The sequence below is a fragment of the Nilaparvata lugens genome, chromosome 11 (genome assembly GCF_014356525.2).
Source record: "Nilaparvata lugens isolate BPH chromosome 11, ASM1435652v1, whole genome shotgun sequence".
NCBI classification, from domain to species: Eukaryota; Metazoa; Arthropoda; class Insecta; order Hemiptera; family Delphacidae; genus Nilaparvata; species Nilaparvata lugens.
The window spans coordinates 45,673,976-45,692,692 of NC_052514.1; the positions used below are offsets into that span (position 1 = coordinate 45,673,976).

Sequence of the window (18,717 nt, forward strand, 5' to 3'; positions counted from 1 at the left end):
AAAAGCCGTCTTATCAATAAGGCCTTCTCTTATTGGTTCTCGTGAAATTAATTACAGTTAAAATTCAACCGGCTTTTGTGCAACCGGGCTATAGTGACTTATTTTGAAGATGAAATTGTAAAACAAGATTTTATAGATATTGTAGATGATAGCTACTGTATTCATATTGCATAGTCTTGATATTATCGCAAACGGCTATTTTCAAGACAATTTATTTCAATAAATAAAACTATATGACAGTTTTAATTCCAAATCTTCATCCATTCCTCATCTAAATTTGGGAGAGGAATAGCACAAGGATACCTTAATTTTTTACTCCCTATCATTTTGATGATATACTTATTGTATGAGTCAATAAAGAATCACTTTATGCTGAGTATTAAACAATATCGTTCAATTCCAATCGAGGGAGCAATTCCTAATTGTATTCTTTATTGTTTCATACAATAAGTACATCATCAAAATGATAGGGAGAGAAAAAATTAGGTAAACTTGTGCTATTCCCAATCGATTTAGATTGGAGAATTGATTATTGTTAATTAGTTTATTTTATGAAATCTTGGATCATATTTTTATGATTTGTAATTATATCCACGAATAAATTAATTATGTAATTTGATTTGTAAATAGCAGATTATTTGTATATTTGTACTCACCATTAAACTATTTTGACATTCATATTTGTAGAGATTGTTCTTTTGTAGAACTATACCGGGACACCGCAATAACTGGTTGTTATATACCGTCGAAAATGGACCACAACATAACGTATAAAATAATTGATTTCACCAATGCATCATCACTAGGATATTGCAAAATTCAGTGCAAATTTCAGTTATTTGGTGTATTTCATGCAAAAAAATAGACATACACACTCGTTGAACATATTTTTATAAGAACACATCCTTCGTAATAAACATTTAATCCTTCATTTTGTCCCCTTGAGGGACATGTTTTAAAGTACATTAGCAGTATATATGTACCATATAGATCACTGAGGCAACCCCTACAGATACCATGGAAGTGGTGATATCTATTCAAATTCCCCACCGAAACTGTTTTTTCTTTGTGACCACACTGAAGTTTAAGGTTATTAATATTTAGTTTAGCACTTTTCCTCAACCACTTTGGTATCAGAAGGCTCGTGAACTTTTATTATAGTCGACTCCTGTTTTTCGGGCACATTTTTGTCTGTCGACTCATCACTTTCATTGGGAATTTCCCAGTGCAGAGCGTCCTCAAAGAAAGAGTCCTCAGGCACAGATCCGGTGGCTGGTGATGAAAGGTTTATTATTGTACCTGAAATAAAAAAATATTATTTATTCATCTATTACATTCCACAATCACAATATCAAATTAATGATTTGGAGAGAATCAACAGGATAAACCCAAAACTGTTTCCCTAATTTTGATAAATATATTCCAAATGAGGTTATGTAAAGATCACAAAAATTTATTAGTGGATAATTAAAGAGAACCCCAGAATAATGATACTATTTTCATAGATGAAATAAAATAGACTGGTTATAATTTCTATGCTCTTGAATTGAATTGAATTGAAAAATCTTTATTCATAAACATGTACAGGTACATTAGGAACAGCGTCAATATACAAACAACATAAATATAAAATGTAGTAGAAGAGTAAAGAGTATTAAGTCTTAAACCTCCTATATAAATATATCTCTTGTTAATGAGAATCAAAACGTGGTTAAGTGGTGGAGTGGACATTACTGGCCAAACTTCATCACGTTATAAAATTAAAATGTCATTCTATATTGATTGCAGTCTTATGCAATCTATACTATAGTGAGGTCCACGTTATAATGGCAGTGTTTGATTAGCAATGGTACTGTATTGCTATCCTTGTCTTTCATTCAACAAAGCGGATAGCTAGCGCTATCACTTTCTCGTTTTGCTCTGTTGCCAAATCGTTTTCAACAGTGTGGAAGTATAATTAATTATCAGAATATTTTATCTTGATTATGTAAATTCATTATGAAATTATTGAAAAATATAACTTATAGCTTAATAAAATATAATTAATTATTTAAAACGAGAATGAACAGTTAATATTACATCAATAAACCTGTATCAACTACCGTCTATGAAAGGCATTGACAAGACAGAGGTTCGGCAACGTTTTTCTCCTATCTTTCTCCACTGCCATTATAACGTGGACCTCACTATAGACTCTAATAAGTACAAATTGGTTCAACTGTAATTCAATTACTAAAGATAATCTATTTCTATGCACATAGATTTGCAAAATAAGTATTTCTAAAATTAATTTAAATTATTTTTGTTATTATCTTAGTATAATGTAATATTGCAACCTATATTTTTGCCTACGAGTAGGCCTATTTCTAAAATACATTGATATATTTATCATATTATTATTGTTACTATTGTATTTTAGTATAACTTTAAAGTGAAAAAACACTCACATTTTTGGTGTGGCGACGACCGTTTCGTGCTGGTGTTGCACATTTTCAAGCCTAACAGAGTTTCTGGTAACGGTTGTCGCCACACCAAATTAATAATGTGAGTGTTTTTTCACTTTAAATTTACATAAAAATACAATAGTAATAATATTAGTGAAAACAAGATGGATAACAACAACGAAAAATATTGTATTGCAATAAAAACCAATCTGTAACTTAATTGCAATCTATATTTTTCAAACTATTTCCGAAATTAATTAATATTTTTTGTTATTTTTCTTTAATATAATTGTGTTGCAATTAATAAAAACCAATACCGTTGTAATTGCAAACTTACTCAATAGTATCACAAATTTGTGTTCAAATAAATTGATTGATTTAGAATTTATTGATGATGACTTCTTTAGCAACCCTTCAATCTTCAATATATTAAATAGAGAATGCATTTATTCAAATGCTAATAATATTAATTATTATTAAACGAAAATCCTAAATAAATGCTGCAAATCAACCCGAAGACCTCTGCTACTGCAGACATTGACAACAGGGTTAACAGCTAGATGGAAATTCGATGAGAACTACTATCCAAAAATAGTTGCCAGCCGGGAATCGAACCCGGTACCTCCCAATGCTAGTCAGGTATGCTTGCCTTACACCAAACTGACAATCTCTGGATAGCAGCGCACATTTTATACAAAGCCACAGCGGCCAACCAGTTACAGATGGAATTAAATAGAGAATGCATTTATTCAAATGCTAATTAATATATAATTATATTTAACGAAAATCCTAAATAAATTTTCGATTCTTATTTAGGATTTTCGTTAAATAATAATTATATATTAATTAGCATTTGAATAAAGGATTCTCTATTTAATTCCATCTGTAAATGGTTGGCCGCTGTGGCTTTGTATAAAATGTGCGCTGCTATCCAGAGATTGTCAGTTTGGTGTAAGGGCAAGCATACCTGACTGCAATTGGGAGGTACCGGGTTCGATTCCGGGCTGGCAACTAATTTTGGATAGTAGTTCTCATCGAATTTCCATCTAGCTGTTAACCCTGTTGTCAATGTCTGCAGTAGCAGAGGTCTTCGGGGTGATTTGCGATTATTTAGGATTTTCGTTAAAAATAATTCAATATATTATTAATAATAATAATTTATGATATTGATTCAAACCTTCTTGCGCTTATTTCGTATTATTTGAAGAATTTATTAATACTCTAGTTTTAATGTTTAAAAAATAGTGGCTTCTCCAGAAACTTTCTTTAAAATACTCTTTTTACTTTCCTTGTCCTATTACCATAGGTAAGGAAAGTATTGCTTTCCGAAAAAAATTAAGGTACCCCAATTTCTAAATTCTATACGTTTCAAGGTCCCCTGAGTCCAAAAAAGTGGTTTTTGGGTTTGGTCTTGTGTGTGTGTGGGTGTGTGGTGTGTGTGTGTGTGTGTGTGTGTTGTGTGTGTATGTGCTCTGTGTACCGGTACACGATATCCCATCTCCCAATTAACGGAATGACTGAAATTTGGAACTGAAGGTCCTTACAATATAAGGATCCGACACGAAACATTTCGATCAAATGCAATTCAAGATGGAGGCTAGAATGGCGAAAATGTTGTCAAAAACAGTGTTTTTCGCGATTTCTCGAAAACGGCTCCAACGATTCTGATCAATTCATACCCAGAATAGTTATTGATAAGTTCTATCAACTGCCACAAGTCCATATCTGTAAAAATTTCAGGAGCTCCGCCCCATCTATGCAAAGTTTGATTTTAGGTTCCCAATTATCAGGCTCCAGATACATTAAAAAAAAAAAAAAAATTAAGTGGTAAAGATTCAGCATGATAATCTCTACAATTTATGTTCAGTAACATCTTCACCTAAAATTGAAAATAAGCTCGAAATTCAAGAAAATATGATTGTTCAATTGCAAACTATTGGCAAATGTTGATTCTATTAAATCATTCACTATGAAGAGATATCAGACTTCGTGTGTCTCCAGCGTTATTGACCTGTCACCAGCTGACTCAGATCTTTGAATAGTAGACTTGTGATGCGCGGGAACACTAGCGTCGGGTGATCAATTTACATAACGGCAAGGAAAGTTGTGTGAGTGCGCCACACCAGATTTTTATGGTAGAAATAGACCAAGTTGTACAAAAGCCGGTTAAATTTTAACCGTGATTAATATCACGAGAACCAGAGAAGACCTTTTTTATAATTAATCAGATTAAAATTTAACGGCACATAGTGAGATACTTGTAGTTTTAGTGAGGTTCATTTTATTTGACAGAGTGCAGATAATAGGTATGCTATACCACTACAACCGTAAATAAATCCGTAGTGCATTCGTGTGACGTCAGCACAGATAGGGCTCCTACACCAAAAAAATTCGTTGATTTCATCTGATCTATATCAGCTAATGTTTTTATTGGTGTAGGAGCCCTACCTGTAATGACGTCACCAGAATGAATTATGGCTTTGTTTACGGAGGTAGTGGCTATACCCTGACCTTGGTGATGTCAAATTTTGTGAATCGTTCTACTATATTATTCTTTCTTGATGAGAAACGGATAAATCTTCAAGACTAAAAACTATTTTAACTGTCAACTATTTACAATTTTCGTCAACATCGTTTTGATAGTGAAAATAATTTAAGTTAGGGAGGCCTATTAGTACCGCATTAAACTTTACGACTGTAGAATATTTTTGAAATTTTATTGCAATCAATAAAACAAAAACGTAAATACTATCCACTTCACAAAAAAATATCAATCTTTTTTCAAACGTATGGATTAAGCTGGATTCGCACACCACAAGTGAAAGTGACAATATAATTCCCATAAGTTATAATGGGATTATTCATATTGATTCGCCGTACTGAATGTGCATATAAGAAACTATGGGAATTATATTTTCACTGTCACTACTCTTATGTGCGAATCCAGCTTGAAAACAGCTTGTAATTGCGAGCTATAAGATCAACAATTCTATAGGATCACTACGCCTTTTCAATTGTATTGAGAAAGTATCATTGTATTTGAGAATAGTCACTTGTAATTGAGAGAATGTCAGATGTAGATGAGAATAGTCAATTGTATTTGGGAAGTCATCACATGTAATTGAGAGTAGTGAATTGTATTCGAGAAATCGTCAAATGTAAATGAGAAGATATCAATTGAAAATGAGAAAATTTTTCAATTGCATGACATGTCGGACTCTTCTGTAGCCTACAGTGCAGGTTTGATTTGAGCAGGAAAGGATACTGTACTACGTACACAGTATTCCAATTATTACTGTAGGCTTTGCATGGGGGCAAATTAATATTTTCAATGGTGAAAGTATTTACCCTGTACTGTTTACAAATGATTAATGAGTACCATTTCTATGTATGTACTGGCACGCGACGTTTGTCTCCAAACATTTTGTGAAATATTGCACTTGATGAAGATAAAATTTTCTATGTTAACGGCGCAATTGAACTTCATCATTAATCAATAACATCTCTTGATCAATCAATTTTGCAATAATTCTTCAATGGATTTTGAGACTTGAAAATATATTTTTTTTAAACTAAACGTTTTATTGGAATAAATATATTATCATATCATTTTATATGAGTTCAGTTATGAAAAATATAAGTACTGGAAGTACTGATTTTTAGATTCATTTCCCAATTACAACTGACAACTTCTCGATTTCAAATTGTATGTTATTCTCAAATTGAAATGATACTTTCTTAAATAAAATTCACTACCGGTATTCTCAATTACAGTGATCGATGACTTCTCAAATACAATTGAATATTCTCATTTACATTTGACGTTTTCTCAATACAAATTACTATTCTCATTACAATTAATACTTTCTCAAATACGGTTGGAAAAGGTGTAGAAACGAATATGAATACAGATACGGTGCCTACCACCATAGAGTAAAGATATTTAAGACTAAAACCTAAATTTTTTGTCTCTGCTACCACATAACAGTCTATACAAATAGTGAAACTACTGTGCAAGTATTTACTAAGTGCGGAAATCACAAAAATACATTTCTCAATTGGAGTGATGATGTGCCAATAACTATTGTATTTTTATTATCATTTTTACAAAAGAGGACTAACCAGGAGAGAAAAACTAAGAATAGGCTACTCCTTGTACTATTTCTCAACCAAATTTAGATTACAATAAGTTCGGTCCGAAATAGGGTTTTGATTTCAGCACTTTTATAAAATTAAGCCTATTTTCACTCAAAAACTAAGAATTTTTACGGTTGAAAAATGATTAATGAGTACCATTTCTATGTATGTACTGGCAACGCGACGTTTGTCTCCAAACATTTTGTGAAATATTGCACTTGATGAAGATAAAATTTTCTATGTTAACGGCGCAATTGAACTTCATCATTAATCAATAACATCTCTTGATCAATCAATTTTGCAATAATTCTTCAATGGATTTTGAGACTTGAAAATATATATTATTTTTAAACTAAACGTTTTATTGGAATATTAAATATATTATCATATCATTTTATATGAGTTCAGTTATGAAAAATATAAGTACTGGAAGTACTGATTTTTAGATTCATTTCCCAATTACAACTGACAACTTCTCGATTTCAAATTGTATGTTATTCTCAAATTGAAATGATACTTTCTTAAATAAAATTCACTACCGGTATTCTCAATTACAAGTGATCGATGACTTCTCAAATACAATTGAATATTCTCATTTACATTTGACGTTTTCTCAAATACAAATTACTATTCTCAATTACAATTAATACTTTCTCAAATACGGTTGGAAAAGGTGTAGAAACGAATATGAATACAGATACGGTGCCTACCACCATAGAGTAAAGATATTTAAGACTAAAACCTAAATTATTTTTGTCTCTGCTACCACATAACAGTCTATACAAATAGTGAAACTACTGTGCAAGTATCTTACTAAGTGCTGGAAATCACAAAAATACATTTCTCAATTGGAGTGATTGATGTGCAATAACTATTGTATTTTTATTTATCATTTTTACAAAAGAGGACTAACCAGGAGAGAAAAACTAAGAATAGGCTACTCCTTGTACTATTTCTCAACCAAATTTAGATTACAATAAGTTCGGTCCGAAATAGGGTTTTGATTTCAGCACTTTTATAAAATTAAGCCTATTTTCACTCAAAAACTAAGAATTTTTACGGTTGAAAAACTAGATAAAACACAAAAATATTACACTCTAATCAACATTACAACAATATCAATCGAAATAACTGATGATCATTTAAAATTACAATATAATAAAGCAATAGATAAGAATTTACAATCAAATAACTAGGAGGTGACATAATCCTATACTACTAGAAAATCAATAGGCCTACTCAAGAGCAACAGTATTAATTTATTCTATTTTTGTAAAAAGCTGAAAACAGGTGTGCGCACTCTTCATATGAATTTATCTATCATTTATCCAACATATTAAGGGAGAGAATTTCCTTAATATGATAATAAAATAATAGTGTATAAAGGGTTGCAATCGTGTGCAAATAATTATAGGTATAGTGCCAGAGAAAACTGAAATTGTTTGATTCTAGTGCTTGAAACGAGAACACATAAAAGAAACACTACTGTACTCTTTGATCATTTTCATTTACCATCAAGGGCTTGGATGCCATCAATTACTCTTCTATGGGCATTCTCCAATAATGATAGTCTTCAAAATCATCTTTCAATTCATCAGTTTGGTCATCATATTCGGATACTATGCGCATGAATATACCTTTTTCCAAGAGCAAAAAATTAATGCCAAAAACATTATGAATAAGAATAAGAATCTTTATTATCATAGACATTGTTAACAATGCATTGATAAACGTCAAAAATAGATACTAGATAAAACATAATACAATTATTAATACATACAAATGATATTAGCTTACAAAATATTTGGTCAGTCAATTACATAAAATTCTGGTGTTAAATAAACTTTCAGCTTTCAGTAAACTATTCCTTTTAAAGAATGTAAGAGACAATGCCTTGATTTCTAGGCTAATGAATTGTACAGTTTAATAGGTGTGTACAGAAGATTTTTGTGACGTAGTGAGCCTGAGCTGCTGAACTCTGATATTATTCCTATTTCTGTTTCATATCCATGAAAGTCACTATTTAGTTTAAAAAAAATCCAGAACTATGTACATAACTAATGGAAGTCAAAGAGCTAGATGACATATGTCTAGGTCCTGAGTCAACAATTCAATATAAAATATAGGCCTACAATAGCTTATTTAATATTGGATAGTAATACAGTGAAAAGTATAGGATACTTTTATACAGTATTTTAGAATATTAATGCCAAAACATCATTCATCATGGAAGTTAAAGAGCTAGATGACATAGGTCTAGGTCTGAGTCAACAATTCAACATAAAATATACTATAGCTCATAATATATATTTGATAGTTTATACAGTGAAAAGTAGGAACTTTTATACTTTATCCTGAAAATACAGTACAGTCCCGCTAATCTGATCTCCTATGATCTGAACGCACTTTAAATTAAAAAAAAACTGCACTATATAATATTGGGTAGTAACATTCAGGTAAACAAGATACTTGCATGTATGTTTGATTTGATTGATCATCATTCAGATATATTATAATGAAAAACATAAATAAAAATTTTTAACCACTTTTATCTCAATTAGCCATTAAATTTCTATTTGTGTTTTCATTATGGGAAAATACCACAACATCAAACATGACTGTAATGTTCAGAAGCTAAATTTGAAAAACTACTTTTGTAAAAATACTTGAGGACTGAAAATTTTGTGAATTGAAGAACTACAAGACTCAACCTATTTCGGACTATGTGTTATCTAAATTTGGGAGAGGAATAGCACAAGTTCACCTTATTTTTTCTCTCCCTTTCATTTTGATAATGTAATCATTGTATAAATGAAGAATGAATGAATAAAGAATAATGTTGAGATCTATTCTGATAAGAAGAGCGATAAGCTTTCTTATAATACAAGAGTAAAACCTAAATTGATGTACCCTTCTGCAGATTGAACAAGGAAAGAGACTGTTTCCCTGTAGCCTACTGGCACAGAAGATCTTCAACGCGCTGCCAGACATGGGGATGGATCTGGATGTCAGAAGTTTTGGTGCAAGGATTAGAGCCTGGCTGCGTGGGATGCCATTCTACTCTGTGGCTGAATATTAAAAGGCCGACAAGTCTTCAATTTAGTTTAAGTGATAGTGAATCCGACCGACCATCTCGATCTGTTGTTAAGCTTTAAAACATTACCCAATGTTAGTGTAAAAAAATTATAATCATTGACGACCAAATTAAGTCCGACTGTCTCTTCCTAAACCAGTTCAGTTTCAATCAAGATAATTATCTAGAATGTATTCTAGGTATATTGGTTTCAATCACTCTGCTAAAATACTCTCTAAGCTACTTTTTATAGAAAAATTGAATTGAAATTCAAAAGATTAAGAATTAAAATTATTAAATTATAGATGGAAAGCGCACATCGACAGAATGCCAACCGGAAGAATCCCTGTGAAAGCACTCAACTATAAACCAGCAGGTAAGAGAGACGTTGGAAGACCAAGGAAAAGGTGGTCTTGAAACTAGACATGATTTTAAAGTTAAATTTTAATTATATTTTTGATAAATTTTAATTTCCAAGGCTATTTTAAAGACCGGAACAGGCAATAATGCCTATACCGTCGAAGTCAGAAGAAGAGAAAATTATTGGATGATTTATCTTGTCCGAATACAAAGAATACAAAGCCGTTCATCCAGGAAGCTGGTTAATGACGAAGGACAGAAGTATCAAGTATATGAAGTATGGAGTATGAAGTAGCCTATATGAAGTATGGAGTATGATGAAGTATGAAGATTATGTTTCATTTTGCTATATGGCTAGTTTGCTATATAGTAGTAGCTAGTTAAAAGTCTATCCAAGAATCACTAGTATCATAGCCACCTCTAATACACCTCTAATCTCTGTTTTAGAGACCACCTCTGTGTATTAGCCACCTCTAATCTCTGTGTTAGAGTGGCTATGCTAGTACCCTTAATATATTAAATTTAATTAAGGGTAATAAATGATTCTTCATGAATATATATTCTTATTATGATCGAATTGCTTTCAGTCTTAGGCTACAGTTTCATGAATTCCACTTGGGGTTCCTCTGCAGCTTATGTCATTGTAGGCTATAATATACTTCAATTAAAATCAATATACATTCAGTATCATTTAACTTGTGTGGAGTTTAGTAATACATTTGGTGTCGATACAGAAGTCTAAAGCTGCGTTTACACCAAAGTTGTCAACAAAATGTTTATTTTTTTCTACTTGAAAGATTCTATTAGATTAAACATAACTTAGCATACATATATGATGTGTATATGTGTTTGTCAAGTTCTGTTCAATCTAATAGAACCTATAAGGACGGAAAAATAAACATTTTGTTTATTTATTTATTGCATTTATTTCTACATTGATACATAGGTTACATTATCATTCTTAACTATGAATAATTGGAAAAGGAACAACAGGCTTAAAGCCCAAAACTGTTCCTTTCCCAAATTTAGATAGAAATTGTCCAAAAATATTCATACAGATATAGTCTGTGTAACGTGAAAAATAACTGAGTTTTTTTCTGCAGATGTTCAGGCTACTATAGAGGTTTCATATTATCCAGAATCTACTCAATATAGTAGCGAACCCTGCAGTAAACTGTTGGAAAATTTGTTGTTGATAAATTTGGTGTAAACGCAGCTTTAGTATTTTTCAACTCTGTCTCTTCCTAAACCAGTTCAGTTCCAATCACTCTGCTAAATAGAGCCTATAAAATACTCTCTAGGTTACTTCTTATAGGAAAATTGAATTGAAATTCAAATAAAAAATTAAGAATTTAAAATTACTGGATGATTTTTCTTGGATGCTCCAGGAAAGAGTTTACTGTTGTAACTTTGCTTAAAAAAGTACGGAATAAATTGAAAATAATTGAAAGAAAACTATTTGAAATTGTCAATTTTAAATCGAAATTATTGATTCATAACAAAACAATTTAGGACACTAGTTGTAGCTGTTACGCCATTAATAATACTTTATTCTCGCAAAAGAAAGCACAAACAATAATAACAGAGAATATAAAAAATGAAATAATATGTTGGCAATAGAAGTAAAAGTAAAAATAAAATGTCTATATCGTACAGTACGGTACCTATTTCAAAATACAAACAGCCTCTATTGAAATAAACATAAAAATTAACAGAATAGCAAAAGTAAAGGAAAATTAGCATAACAGATGAACAAAAATGAAAGAATAAAGTGGCTGTCCATTCAATAATTAAAAAAGCAATATATCTAATAATAAGGAAGAATAACTGTATATAAACATAACAGAACATGCCTTTGCACCAATAAATCTTAGTGAAAATAATTCTGTATGCAAATAATTTTACGAGAAATTATGTCCGCATACATCATCAAGCAATCTCTATCTAGTAAACTCCTAAAAAATACAGTCTATTTAGAAATAACGGTGTAGCAACCAAAACTGTGCTTATAAATCATTAAAATAATTCAGAGGTTTTGACAATATCAAGTCGTTTCCATCTCTATTATATTATTTTAACAGATATCACATTCATCATTTAAACAATTTATTATCAAAATTATAATATTATCAATACTTATCAATATTATAATTATTTCAAAATAATTGAAAGAGAAAATTTGTTACCTCTCCAAGTTTAGTAGGTAGCTCTTAAGGTCAAGAGGACTACTAGCTTCTCTGTTCTCTCCCGAGTTTCCATAGAATATGACAAAGTCCGAAACAAGTTCAGTTACCGTACTTCACATAATTTTTAGTCTAATATCTATCATATAAATACAATGAATCCTGCGCGACCACTCAATATATTGGAAATTTTATTCTCTAATTTTGTCGAGAATGATTTTTCTTGAGAAACTCATGATTTACAAGGTAAAATGGGAGAATTGAAAAAGTCCGAAATTTTGAGGGTTTTGGGAGTGAAGCCGCCCTCTGGCGTGTCAGCAAATTTCAGATTCGAATTCAGAGCCCCAAAATACATATAGAAACGTCGAGAAATATTCTTTCGGGGCTGTTTCCTGAAAAACGATCATTTGACTGGACTATAATAACAAAGGTTAAGTGTAAGAGAGGGCCGACTGCGCCCTAGCTTTGCCCTCCTTGGTCAAAAATAAAGTAAGTAATTCTATTGGTAAAACTGAATAGCTTATTAATTATTATCGTGAGGTCCAGGTTATAATGGCAGTGGATAAAGATAGAAGAAAGGCGTTGCCGATTCTCTGCCTTAATTAATTATTTTTCTACATTGCCAAAAACAGAGTTGGCATCGTTGCGGAGCTAGAAAAGGATAGTACTACCTGCTTTGTCGAATGATAGACAAGGATAGCAACACCAAAGTTAATCAAATACTGTCATTATAACGTGGACCTCACTATATTAATATGAATTGTAGTTTGTTTATAACTAAGACAAATTGTTACCGGTATTGTAATATTTTCATATATTATACGATTTCTATTATCTTAATGCTTAATTTTATATCATAATTTCTCTTCTATTTCACAAGTTTTATATTATTGTTATTATTTTTTGACGTGCTCATACAATGTAAAGTTGTTCTGGCAATAAAGAATCTTGAATTCTGTTCTATCACAACACCACAGAAAGTTGTAGATATTTTTAATTGAATTTTATGTGTATGAATATTTTCAAATAGGTAAATAAATGTACCGACCTGTTATAACGCCACCGATGATTGAGAAGGCCAGAGTGCATGGAATGGCGACAATCTGGAAGCAAGCCTGGTTGAAGCCGTCCTGTTAGTCACGGGTCCACGTCGATTTTGCTTACCAAACTTCTGGATTCGGGACTATCTCGCAACGGCGCTCTAGCAGGGAATATTGAGTAGAGGCTGCAAAAATTGTAAAATAGGTCTCATATTTCATGAAATTTCTAAAACTTTCAAAGAATCACTACATTAATGTAGAAGATGATAGAATAAAATAGTTACTCTCATTTTTCTATTCCACATTCTCATAAATGTAGAATTGACAAAATCTGTATGGTTCCGAAAAAAATTAAGGTACCTCATTTCTAAATTTCTATACGTTTCAAGGTCCCCTGAGTCCAAAAAAGTTGGTTTTTGGGTATGGTGTGTGTGTGGTGTGTGTGTGGTGTGTGTGTGTTGTGGTGTGGTGTGTGTGTGTGTGTGTGTGTGTGTGTTTCTTGTAAATAAATAAATAAATAAAATGATGACCTGACTTGGTTATACTCTATAACTGAAATTCTTAGGACGTAATCTTTGAAAAAATACTAACGTATATATATATTAAGTAAATATTAATCATTATTATTTCAAATCGTGGTGTCATAATTAATACAAATTTTCAAAGTGTTTCGATTGTCTAAAGTGTGGGCCCATTTTGCTTTATTGAACTAAATTATAGTGTCCTACTAAAAATTAGTGGGAAAAATATAGCCACTGAAAATATTGATTCAGTGTACCTATTCAAATGATCAATTAAACCCAATCAAAACTTTGAAAGTGACATTTTCCCAATATTTTGTTAAAATATCTCAAAATCTCAAAAAAACTCGCAGCCATAAACTTCTTACGGCATTGTTTTTACTGAATTTATCTATACATTTTCTATGTAGTAGCCAACAATAATTCAATATTTGAGTATTTAAGGTGGATCTATTCACGAGCAATGATGAAAAATATATTGGTAATAAGAAAACAAAGATATTGTCAAATTTCACTAAAAATTTATTAAAAACTTTGATATTCCTCACACAGCTGATGATGCGTTGGTTAACTACGTGAATCATGGTCCTGTTTTAAATTTTTTAATAAATTTTTAGTGAAATTTGACAATATCTTTGTTTTCTTATTATGGAGAGATTTTACAACATCACCATCAATTCTACTAAACTTATATTGGTATTTTTATTCAAGGTGTATAGAACGGCAATTTTTTATTTTCTCCAAGAACACCTTCTGATTGAATTTATTCGCTGCTTGTAGAATAGCAGACATGCTTGTAGGCCAACTAAAGTCCTCCTTTAGTGGAAAATTAACTGTATAGAGAAATCTGAATTTACAAAAGAATAAGAGTTGAATACAACTTTGAAATTTACACCAATACTCACATTCATGCATATTATAATAAAGGAAAGAACTGGCTTATACACGTACGGGATACGAAATTCACGAATGCCGCATCATCACATCTCTGAACTACTGGACTGATTAACTTGAAATTTTGCATACGGTATAGATTCTTAATTAACCGAGGATGGTTATAGGCCTATTAAATTTTTTTAAGAATTCAGTTGGTGATGTTTTCAGTTTGTCAAGTTTTTGATTAGACCCTTGCAGAGCACGCGGGTTACCTGCAAGTTGTAAATATTTACACTACTATAGTCAGACATTTTGGGGATTTTTTCAATCTTTAGGTGAAGAGAAAGAATAAATTGTAAGTATTCCGGATACGATTAAAGGCATTGAATTTCAAATCGAATTAATTTTTTTTATTGAACATACCTAGAAAAGTCATTGCTAAGTTCTATCAACTGCCACAAGTCTCATATCTGTAAAAATTTCAGGAGCACTGCACCATCTATGCAAAGTTTGATTTTAGATTCCCAATTATCAGGCTTCAGATACAAATTAAACAAAAAATTTCAAGAGGAAAAGATTGAGCATAAAAATCTCTACAATTAATGTTCAGTAGCATTTTCACCTAAAATTGAAAATAAGCTAGAAATTAGAGAAAATAAGATTATTCAATTGCAAACTGTTGGCAACTGTTGATTCTATTAAATCATTCACTATGTTCACTATGAAGATAGCAGATTTCGTGTGTCTGCAGCGCTATTGTCCTGTCACCAGCTGGCTGAGATCTTGAAAAAGTAGACTTGAGATGCGCGTGAACACTAGCGTCAGGGAATCAATCAATTTTCATAACGGCAAGTAAAGTTGTGTGAGTGCACTACACCAGATTTTTTCTATTCCACATTCTCATAAATGTAGAATTGACGAAATCTGTTTGGTTTTATTGCAATATTTCTTAAGACAGATTAGGCCTAAGCATTAATCTGTTTGCATAATTGAATCAAGTTATTCTTTTAAAAAAAAACAACGTACAACATTAATATCATCATAATAGTTTTGAAAACTTTGAGGTACAGAAAGCTACAGGCCTGTTGTTCAGTTGTATTTTACATAATAATCTACAAACAAGGAGACAACAAATATTCCTATTTTACTGCCTGTGTTGATAAATATACAAACATGTGTGAATGAGCAAATAAACAATTAACAGATAAGTAAATAGGTACCGTATTAAAAATAATATATAATAATTAAAATGTATGTAATCAGAGCTACCTGAAGATGATGTGGAATATCGAAACTATTTGTTTTATGTAATTTTTGTTTTTTATCTATTATTTTATATTAATTTAAAAAAAGGGTAGGCCTACTATAATGCTATTTTATAAATATAATAGGATACTAAAAGGTAGGATACTAAAAGAAACATTGAAGCTAAACAAATACTCCACTAGGAAGAATTTTTACTAAAGCTTTGCAAGAGGATTTTCAAATCTAAGTATATTAAAAGTCAAATATGTCTTATTTTTATAGAACCTATATAAGGTAGCTTGAATATCATTAATTTAAAAATAAGTTCAATTAATTTTTCAATTGAAATTAAATAGATCCTCCTAGCACCATTGTATTTTCTGTGTTTATTATTGATTGTGACGATTCAATGTTGTGAAGCTTGTCTTTTATATGCAACTACTTGAATAAATGAAATTTGATTTGATTTGAGATGATTATAAACATAGAATTTATTTTCGAATGTCATGGTATATGTTTCACAATTGATAAAAATTGAAAGAAAGTAGAATGAGATTCATTAAATAACTTTGATAATATGAAACTAGTATGAAACATAATTATGATGTACTCACAACATGCCATATTCGCTTTCTGACGCCTGATATGACACGAGCGCAGCCACAAACCCAGCAAACAGTCCTGGAAGTCCATGCAGATTATGAACGCCACAAGTGTCGTGCAACTTGATTTTCTCCAGTAAAATCGGCTGCAACAGAAGAAGAATAATTTTGGATGAATGTTTAAATCTACCACTACAAGGAATATACAAGAGAATACAATCCTAGTTACACCATATATAGTCGACAATTAATTATGTAAACTTAGTGTTGATTATGTAAAATGTAAAATGTAAATGTAATTGTTTTATTCATATTCTTAATATTCCCTATTGGTTTATTTCTTATTTTTAATAATCTTTTTTTCTTGATAATTATATGAAGAGCTTTGTGATGTTGAATCGGGAACAGTTTTGGGCTATAATGCCTGTTGTTCCCATACCTGTATGTATGTATTTCTTGTAAATAAATAAATAAAATGATTGACCTGACTTGTTTTATACTCTATAACTGAAATTCTTAGGACGTAATCTTTGAAAAAAGACTACCGGTATATATATATTAAGTAAATATTAATCATTATTATTTCAAATCGTGGTGTCATAATTAATACAAATTTTCAAAGTGTTTCGATTGTCTAAGGTGTGGGCGCATTTTGCTTTATTGAACTAAATATTATAGTGTCCTGCTAAAAATTAGTGGGAAAAATTTAGTCACTTAAAATATCGGTTCAGTACCCATTCAAATGATCAATTAAACCCAATTAAAACTTTAAAAGTGACATTTTCCCAATATTTTGTTAAAATATCTCAAAATCTCGAAAAAACTCGCAGCCATAAACATCTAACGGCATTGTTTTTACTGAATTTATCTATACATTTTCTATCTAGTAGCCAACAATAATCCAATATTTGAGTATTTAAGGTGGATCTATTCACGAGCAATGATGAAAAATATATTGGTAATAAGAAAACAAAGATATTTTCAAATTTCACTAAAAATTTATTAAAAACTTTAAAACTGAGGAAACATTCCTCAGTACAGCTGATGATGCGTTGGTTAACTACGTGAATCATGGTTCTATTTTAAAGTTTTTAATAAATGTTTAGAGAAATTTGACAATATCTTTGTTTTCTTATTATGGAGAGATTTTACAACATCACCATCAATTCTACTAAACTTATATTGGTATTTTTATTTAAGGTGTATGGAACGGCAATTTTTTATTTTCTCCAAGAACACCTTTTGATTGAATTTATTCGCTGCTTGTAGAATAGCAGACATGCTTGTAGACCCACTGAAGTCCTCCTTTAGTGGGAAATTAACTGTATAGAGAAATCTGAATTTACAAAAGAATAAGAGAGTGAATCATATTATGTACTTTCAATAATAAATTACAAATCATTGAAGAAATTTATTCCGGAGAACGTCTGCTGCCATGAATACCTACTCAAACTTATAAGAGCATATTTGACGCATGTATAGTTTTTTTAAAAAAATATTAAAAATACTTCCCATCGTCATAGAGATGTATCCAGGTATCATTGAAAAGCGGGAATTTCAAACTATCATATGAACTCAAAAACAAAATTGATATTTTTCAAAAATTTCATGTTTAACTCCCCTTAACACTACCTGACATTTTGTTTTTTGCTGCATCCCCTTGTTTACGTTTTGAATAAGTTTTTCCATGCATCCATTGTGTAAAGCTGTATTTTACTCGCCTCACATATGTGAGAGATTGCCAAATCATGTAGTGCTGAATCTAAATGCCCCACGTTGGGCGCCAAATCATGTGGAGCGTGATTTGAAGGCTTCACACATGTAGAGTGAATCTTGTACTGAGTCAATGGTGTAGCGGCTATAAATTTTGTAATTGCGTGTGTGGATGCTGAGTGTACACCAGACTGATTGATTCACTACAAGACTCAATACAATTGTCGGAATCGTGGGAGGCCTAAACGCTCGCTCACCCTTGATTCTTCTAATGACAGATTGTATAATGATGAAATTTTTATAAGTAGTGTAGCGGACGCTAACACTGAATACGGATACCTTAAAATTATTACCTGTGAAGAATGAGCATACAAAATCATACAGGTCGAGCAAAAATCCCGATGTAGATAATTTACGGGACTGCGTCTCTAATAAGTTCTGAAGGATTAAAAATACGGTATTTGAACCAATATCGTTCAGAATATACTTCGAGAACAGAGTCTTGTCGGGTTTTAAGCTCTAT

At 31.1% G+C, this 18,717-nt stretch overlaps 1 protein-coding gene and 1 long non-coding RNA gene across 2 annotated transcripts in view; one reads left to right on the plus strand and one right to left on the minus strand.

Annotated features, from left to right (window-relative positions):
* Window positions 1-874: 874 nt before the first annotated feature.
* LOC120353721 lies at window positions 875-16,631 on the minus strand. Its single transcript, XR_005572539.1, has 3 exons — window positions 16,494-16,631; window positions 13,246-13,422; window positions 875-1,299 (listed from the first exon to the last, which is right to left on the minus strand). It is a non-coding gene; the product is annotated as an uncharacterized LOC120353721 (long non-coding RNA).
* Window positions 16,632-18,006: 1,375 nt separating this feature from the next.
* Window positions 18,007-18,717, plus strand: part of LOC120353495 — a 15,232-nt gene continuing 14,521 nt past the window's right edge. The window contains exon 1 of the mRNA XM_039437325.1: window positions 18,007-18,016. Within this exon, the coding sequence (XP_039293259.1) occupies window positions 18,007-18,016 (10 nt within the window). The remainder of the gene's footprint in view (window positions 18,017-18,717) is intronic.